General features: G+C 26.5%; 1 protein-coding gene across 1 annotated transcript in view; it reads right to left on the bottom strand.

Annotated features, from left to right (window-relative positions):
- Positions 1–7,379: 7,379 nt before the first annotated feature.
- LOC103575520 (midasin) overlaps positions 7,380–9,300 on the bottom strand; it is a 121,254-nt gene continuing 119,333 nt past the window's right edge. Inside the window, exon 10 of the mRNA XM_008555345.3 lies at positions 7,380–7,720. Within this exon, the coding sequence (XP_008553567.1) occupies positions 7,529–7,720 (192 nt within the window). The 3' untranslated portion in view covers positions 7,380–7,528. The remainder of the gene's footprint in view (positions 7,721–9,300) is intronic.

The raw sequence follows: 9,300 nt of genomic DNA, 5'->3' as shown, positions 1-9,300 counted from the left end.
TAATTATTTATTTCATTTAAAGTATTAAATATTACATGATTTTTAAAAAATCTTTATTCTAGTAAAAATATTGTTCGCTGTCAAAAAATATCTGAATGTTAAATACAGAGAAAAAAAAATATTTCTTGACGCAAAAAATTTTTACTTGCTCTAAGAAATTTTTTGCTTTATGAATTGAAAACTTAAATTTTTTTGGGGCGAGAAAAAAATTTTTCTAGTTCGAATAAAATTTTTGTCTTCATTTTATTATGAAAAATTTTTCTTACGCAAAGAAATCTTTTTTTTCTGTGGAATAATTGTTTTTAGTGCATTTGTTAACTACAAAACAATATATAAACCACACGGAAAAAAAATATTGCGCTTATCGCTCACCAACGGAGAGCGACAGTTGTATCGTGATTAGTACTAAATTGTTACTTAATTTTCACGATATATATATCAATATGAATGAAACTCTAGATACTTATTATAATGATCCTACGGATTGTAGATATACTTAAATGTCTAGTGATCGTCAATTAACGTATCCATATCATACCAAAACGGATCGTGATTATCGCGATCTACTTTTCAAGCGCCACCACTCAAAACCAAATTATTAAATAAAAAATTTACATCAATTACTTACGTATATTCTATTACTTGATTACATTTCTTGATATTAAATAATAATTTTTTATTGCACTTATTAGAATTATTAACATGTAATTATTAATTTTAACTAAAAATAAAATTGTAATGAAGTTAAAGTTAAAAATTCATCTATTTTATCCTCAAATTTTTAATGGGCATTTGCCATTATTATAACAGAATGGATCGTTACTATAGCAAAACGATTTTATGATTTCGAGATCCGCCTGGATCGCGATAATCACGATCCGATAGACCAACACTTTCCGTGTACAAAGTATAACCAACCGAGGAGAGTGAACATCACGATACCGTTGAGTGGTGAGCACAATATTTTTTTTTTCCGTGCATATTTCTTAGACTGGGCCAAAAAAAACAATAATTTTTTTTTTAATGATACTGTGAAAATATTAATTATGATGACCAAAAAAAATTATCGTGCAAGTTTGAGCCCTTAATATTAATATTAAGAGGTCTATCATCGCAATTTTTGATTTTCTTTTAATGAGTGGGCTTTTGTCTCATACCTCTCAAGAAATTGAGATAAACGAAATTGACTTGAATACATTTCCTGAAGGAAATCGAATACTCTACAAAAAAATTCTAATTAAAATTTTTCGTCAGATGAACCGTTTCCTTATAATTCATGCCTTAAACATTGGTATGATTTTGCAATTTAATTGTTCAACTTTGAAATTTTGTAATTAATGTAAAAATCAGTTTTCAGAAAAGTGTCTGACGCATTTCTTGCACCAGTAACTTACAGCAAGTACTTACGCGTGGCTTACTCAAGATCTGGTCAAGGCTCAAGGTCAATTTTTAGCTTTGAGCAGTTCTTGAGCAAATCATGCGCAGTTATTTTCAACTATAGTCTTCCTCCAGAATTGAGTTATGATCTGGTACGAATTTCTTGTGTAAGGCTTGCAATTTAAATCTGGTCACAAGTATCTGCAGCAAGACATACGTAGAAAAAGACTGGCACCTATCGATCTTGAAAGCAGACTTGCTCAAGAATTTTAAAAAATTCTTATATGGGGCTCTCTCCTTTACCCAAATTTTGTGTTGTTTTTTGACACAAATAGCCTGTGTTAAAAAACCACAAATATTATGTGAACAATATTTTTTACTGTGAATAACTACACGGAGAGAAATTTATGGTAACCGTTCCTACACTGATAGAAGGATTTCTTAGTATTAAAAAAGATTTGTCAATATTTAACAAATTATTTCTTAACGGAGCTTTATTTAAGAAATATTTATTAATATTTAACAAATCATTTCTTAAACATCATTTTTTTGTATTTAATAAATATTTCTTAGCATCTAATAAACGATTTGTTAATATTTAATAAACGATTTCTTTCCATTTAAAAAATGATTTATTAGTATTTAATAAATCACTTTTTAACATTTAATGAATCACTTTTTAATAATTAATAAATGAATATTTTATATTTAATATATTTTTTATTATTTGAACAAATTTTTTTTTATATTTAAGAAATTATCTATTAACTTATTTATTAAAATTTAATTCATAAAATTACACAGTTCAAGAATATATATCTATATATGTTTTTGCATGCAGCTACACACATTCATTAATATTTGTATTTATAAACAAAAATAACTAAAAACAACCATCGTATAAAATTTTCTGTTCTTTTAATTTCAAAATACAATTTCATAGTAATTAACACTATAACTAGAATAAACAAATTAAAATTTCTTATATTAAACTACGCTGAGAAATAACATAAAATCCGTTTGATAGTACATGTGTTTTTAATGGTTTTATATTTGATTAAAATTGAACTGAATAAAATTAACAAGGCTTCCATATTTTCATAGTTATAATATGGATGACAATTTACAAAACACTTCTGATATAAATATTATTTAAGTATATGAGAGCTTCAGTTGTAGGTTACGTTTAACCAACAATGCAAGCTAGAACGGAGTAAACAATATGACGTCGCAACGACACACACATATAGCTCTTTTAATACGTGTACACCACACAGGCTCGTGTGTAGCCCTCTACCGACAAATTCGTCTAAGAAATATTTATTAAATATTAACAAGCCTTGTTTGGTGCTAACAAATATTTCTTTTATGTTAATAAGGCTTTGTTAGCATTAAAAATATTTCTTAATAATAAAGAAGTTACTTATTTCATTATAATAAATATTGTTAATAATTACTAAATATTTGTTAAATCCAAAAAAGTCAGTTGAGAAAAATTTAATAAATCAATTTATTACTCCTAAACAAATCCTTCTATCAGTGTAGTACGCTTATGAAATATCATCCCATACCGTTATGGTAATGATTACTTGGAATTATGGGATATAGGCCCATAGTTATGGTAACAGTTCCCATATCGCATGTGAAAGAATTATGGTAATGATTACCATAATATTATGGTAACGATTACTATATATATGGGTACCATTCCTATAATCAACATTTCAAAAAAACCGGTTACTATGCATTATGGGAACCATTCCCATCCCTTACTAAGGTTTCAATTTAATTCACGGACAAACACTAGAAACCTAAAATAGAGAGTATTTAGCGTTTTTTAGAACCTTAACAAAGAGTTAAAAATTTCGTATTTTCAAAAATTCTAATTCGTCTCCGAGAAAAATTGTTTTAAAATTCTCATTTGCTCTACGAGTGCAACAAAGACATTTCCGTTTATTTTTCTGAATGTGAGAAAGTGGTCCGGTAGCGTATCCCTTTAAAAGAAACGATTTAAAATGATTAGAAAAAAAAAATTTTAAATACTTTTTAATGCTTTTGAATACTTTAAATACTTTTGAATCACCCTTCTTATGGGCATTCGACATTGTAAACCGTTTTGAATTGTTTCTTTTAATCAGGGATAATATATTGTAATTGTTACCATGAATTTCTCTCCGTGTACCCGGTGTCACTACTAAATTTTTTAAATATTTTTCTAATTGAATTATTTATCGAATCCTTTACTCAATGATATATTTTTATTTATTTTATAATACTTGAAAAAATGAATATATGCTCAAATATTTTATTAATCTCGTCTAGTAATTTTAGACACAGATGAGGCCGAAAATTTTTATCAAAATAATTAAAATTTATGGGGTCATAAGAATATGTCTAATAAATTTTACCTAAAATAATTAACTAGTGTTTTTGTACAATACCTTGGCAATACAGGAACTCTGCTGTTACCAAAAAGAGTTACGTCAATAATTCCATTTGGATCAGCCATAAAATCTGATATAACTGAATGAGGAATACAAAGATCAGAAAGTCTCAATGGGAATAATTTAGCTTTCATTGGATTTACTACAACACAAATTTTATCAACATCTGATCCTTCGGGAGTAATTAAATTAATATCAGCTTGTACAGCCGTGCAATGTTCAGTGTTCTTCCAAAAGTCATCTCCTTCGAAGTAAAGTGCTGAAACTTTATTCCATTCTGGTGATAAATAAAAATTAACAGTGTATCTTATGCAGGTGATGTATGCTCGAGCTGTTACTGGCTGTGGTTCTGAAGCCTATAGAAAATATATTTCATACATTTATCTATTCTTTAATAGTATACTATGTGACAACGCGTGAAGTAAAACGATTTTGGACCAGGATGAAGTTGGCTGACATCACCCGCAGTCTGAAATCGTATTTCATCCTGAGTTACACACTAGATTTTTCATGATTACCTGCATTAGAACTTACAGTGTCAACAGCCAGTCAGAAACAAGTTAATTTAAGATCAATGGTGTGATGAACTATTAGTGTAATCGCAAATTGTCATTTTCAATTTATAATTAAGCAGAAACTATAAATACTATTTATTAATCACACTAATTTTTGTAAAACTTGATTATAAAGTCAGAATTCTGATTAAGAAATCTAATTTGAAATGATTTGAAAAATCTAAATTATTTCATATTGTATCATATCATAAAATTATAATTTGAAGTAATTCAAAATAATTGCAATATTATTTTCTAATTCAATTTAATTTGAAATGATTCGAGCTTCGAATTATTTCAAATAATTCTGAGTTGTTCGAGAAACCAGAAATTGTGATATTATTTTCTAATTCGATTTAATTTGAAATGATGATTTGAGAGTTTAAACCATTTCAAATAATTTAAAATCATAAAATAATATTTCGTTATTTTTGAATGCAATATGATTTAAAATGATTCGTTCCAAAATTTATACTCGAAAGCTAAATAATTCAAATAATTTGGAATGATTCAAAATGATTAAGTGTTACGTAATCTCAAATCATTCCAAATTAGATTTCTTAATCAGAGAACTGTCATTTACGTAAATAAGATAAAAGGTTTGAAATTAGTATTAAACAAATGACAACTATCAGAGTTCAAATTGCGAAAGCCATCAGCCAGCGGGACGAAATATTAATTGTTTCTTCTCAAGAGATAAAACACGAATGTTTCTGCCCGCTGACTAAAGGCATTCAGAATTCACGTGTTTGCTAATATTCATTCGCAGCATTGGACTGAAATCAGCTTCATTCGACTGACTGTAGAGACACTGAAACTTGAAGTTTCGATGCTGGGTATCATGAAAAATCATTGTTATCAATAACCCTGATTAAACAACTGAATTCAACCAAATTAAAAATTTTAATTCTGCTCAATTCTGTTATATTCTGTTAAATTTGGTAAGACAAAATCTAAAAGAATCAAGAATTATTTTTGAATTGAACAGAGTAAACTCGATTTAAAATTTTCGAATTGGTTTCAATTTGGTTTAATTCGGAGTCAGAACTAAAAATTTGAGAATTATTTTCGAATTAAACAGTATTAATCCGAATAGAATTATTTAAATTCGTTTTAATTTGGATAAATTCTGGTTTTCCTGCCGAATTAGATAGAATTATTTTTTAAGTTAGGTACCGAATTAACAGAATTTATCTGAATTATATAGAATCAAAACTTCAATTCTGTTTAATTCGATCGAATTCAGTTTTTTAATCAGGGAAAGTAATTAATTTATCAAAGATATTAATAATTTACATGGAGATTTAAATTTTTGATGGTTGCAGTTAAAGACTCGCTTCTATAAAAATCATTTGTTACAATAATATAGAAAGATTTGTCGTTTCTAGGAATTGGAGATCCAATTATAAAATCATCTTTCAGCAAGTAAATCATCAATCTGTAAATATAATGAAATAATTTTAAGATTAAATTAAATAAGTAATTTATAATTTTGTTTGATGTTTTTAAAAATTATTTTTTGATATCAGTAAGTTGTTAATTTTTATTTAATTAACATGAAATAAACTACTAGCAACCCGCAGATCCTACGTGACTGTCCCCGTGTCGCTATTAAAAATTCATCAAATATATTTTTTATCGAATCATTTACTCATACGTTCAAATTTTTTTTTTATTGTCTAGTTCTCTTTAACGCATTTTTTGTTTATTTAATTTTCTCAAAATATCTTAAAAACGCTGACGTACAAAAAATTAAAAAAATTTTTTTATTTTAATTATTTAATTTTTTTGTACTTAATTAAAAAATTTTCGTATATCTGCTACATTTACACTCATGTATTTTTTTTTTTTTTTTTGTTAATTAAAAGAATTTAAAAAATGATATTGATCAGTACCTGCATTTTAATTTTTGCCAATGCCAAGATGATTTAGCGGATGATAAACATTTAACATCATTGCAATCTACACTGCATATGACACAGCACAGTGATCTCCTGGCAATTATCGGAATTACAAATTCATTTTTATCCATTTCTCATTAATTTTGTTATTAATAATATTTACTACAAGTAATGGAGTAAGTTTAAAAAATACCAGTTATCAATTAATTAGATTGGAATTTTAATTGACTTGTGTTAATGAAACGTGTCACTTTAAGAGTAGTGCGAATAAAACTGACGTGTCAGATTTTTGTAAATATTTAGAAAAGTTGCATTTGTGTAAATAATATAATTTTACCGGTCGTTTAAATAAAAATGGAACTCTATTGGTCAGTTTAAAAATTACTTGAATCTTATTGGTTTCTTCTTCACCAATCAATAAAAATTAAATAAACTGTTTTTTATTTTTTCCACGAATAATATTGAGTTTCAAATTGGCGCGCTTTATTTAAAATAAGTTAAAAAAAACTTGTTTTATTTTTACTTAATAATTTTATGATTTTTAAAAATAAAAGTCATATTTTTGTTAAATTTTCGTAGATTCTCATTATCATTTATATTAATTTGTTATCTATTTATTTAAGACATAAAAATTTTAGTTTATTTATGATCCTGGAGTTATCAGACAATTAACAATTTTTGGATTTTTTTTAAGATGTCAATTACATAAAAAAAAAAACTAAAAATATGCAAATGTAGAAAATTAAAAAAACTGTAGATGCAATTTTCTGAAATATTTTTTTTTTAATTTATCGATTTGAAAAAAAAAAAAAAATCATTAGACGTCAACTAACTTTAGTATCATGTTTAGTTAATTGTTTTTGAGTTCCTTCTATATTTTTTAAAAAAATTTTGGATACAATTACATTATATTGGATCAATAGTCTTGTAAAAAACTATTAGATAATTTTTATTGTTTTATGTAATTATAATTATTCAGTTAGAACACAAAAATTTGAATTTACTTTGCCGCAACTTTAAAAATAAAAAATTATTTTTCTCTTTCTGACATTAAAACTATTATATATTTTTTTTTTTACAATAATCATTTTAAACATTCAGTTAAAGTGGTAAAGAAAAATTTATTTTACAAACTAAAAATTTTTTACAATAAAAAAAAAAAAACAGGATTATTATACATGTAATTGTTATGACAATTTGTTTCATTTATTTATTTAGTTATAACACAAATAAATACTGTCTAAAAATTAAATTATGTATCTATTTTTCCGACAATCTCGAACCATTGTCTCAAAGCGTCGCTCAAAATTCCTGGCAATGAATTTATATTACGAAGTATCATGTAAAATTTAAATGGAAAACTATCCATATAAGGTAGTAATTGAACTCCTCCTCCTTCTTTTGCAGACAAAGGTATCACTTTTGTTATATCCAACACAGAATCCTGGAATAATAAATTTAAAATAATTATCATCAATTAAATCAATAAAGTCACTATTATAATATTTTTTATAACATCTGCTCTTAAATTTAAACTTTCAATGCTTATTTAGCCAGGCGAGACAAGATATTATATGAGTGTGAATGACGCAGATGTAAAATAATTTATAAATTTTAAAGAAATTGATTAATTATAAGTGTGAATGTGAGTGCATTTCGAAATCTGGTGCGAGTAGTTGTAGCAGCACGATTTTTGCGCGAAACACGGTTTTTTTTTTAATTTTAAATATTTCTTAATATTCTGCCGCCATTTTATTTTTTGATTTCCGATTTTTAATTTTTCTCCCATTTCTAATAAGTTATTTTTTGAATATTTAAATTTGCCACGCGATTGATAACACTTATTAATAAATTATTGATGAAAATAACAAATTTCGAGTATACTTATTAGTCTAATTAATATAATTATTGAAACAAATAAATTTTAATAAAATTATTGCATTTCAATTTTGAAATTTTGCGCCAAGTTGGCGCTACTGCGCGTCACTGTATTCAACGTTCAAATTTTTGCTAAAGTGGGGGCAGTCGAATGAATTGCAAAATCGATTGCTTTGTATCAACTGGCGGTCCAATAGCGGCAGTCAGTATCATCAACAATGGCAGTAGTAGTCCAGATCCTTCTTTACGTTTGAATTGAATCACAGTATTGCAGTTAATTCGCGGAATCATCCACAAAATTTATTGTTCATAGAAATTGTTTAATCAAAATGTGCAGTGTTTGTAAAATTTAAATTGTGTTAAGTGTCTGTGGTGTCGTTAAGTGTTGCGAATTGCTGATGCTGATAACTTCCAAGTTCTTGAGCAAAATCATCTGGCATCGTCTGGTGGGAAATAGCAGTCAAGTGACGTTTTTTTAGCTGCAATACACTTGGAGCAATTTAATTTAAATCTCCAAGTGTATTAGGACACCCTTCTGCATATTATTTCCCCACCAAGGTTTGTTCAAACACTTGCGTGTTTTTTTTTTCTTTTTAAAATGTTTTTCTATCATATTCCGCCGCCATTTTATTTTGACGATTTTTAGTTTTTTCCAATTTTTAATAATTTACTTTTAAAATATTTAAATTTACCGCGCAAGTAATAAGAATAATTTATAAGGGTGCATTCCGAAATGCGCTACAACTACTCGCAGCGCATTTCGGAATGCACTCTGTAACTGACAAGTGGGAATTTTTTAAATTTTGGAATAAATAAAAAGAATGTAACTAGAATAAAAATTTTAAAAATACGTAGGGTAACAGTACCAAATATTGACCTCGCTCCATTAAATGACCAGGTACTTTAAAACTCTACAAAATTTTTAAATTGTTGAATTTAATCCATGAAAAATATGTAATTATATGTTATACATTTTTTATCAATTAAATTCACCATTTTTTTCAATTTTTAACGATATTTTAATATTTGGTCATTAACTGGAGCTCGGTCAATATTTGGTACTGTTAGATCAATGAAAACTCAGTGCGCGCATTTTTTTACATTTCATTATTTTAATTAATCAATTTAATTATTTAAAATTTATAA

This window comes from Microplitis demolitor, chromosome 1, assembly GCF_026212275.2.
Source record: "Microplitis demolitor isolate Queensland-Clemson2020A chromosome 1, iyMicDemo2.1a, whole genome shotgun sequence".
Classification (NCBI taxonomy): domain Eukaryota; kingdom Metazoa; phylum Arthropoda; class Insecta; order Hymenoptera; family Braconidae; genus Microplitis; species Microplitis demolitor.
The sequence above is the reverse complement of the archived record's forward strand: the minus strand, read 5'-3'. Positions and strand labels throughout refer to the sequence as shown.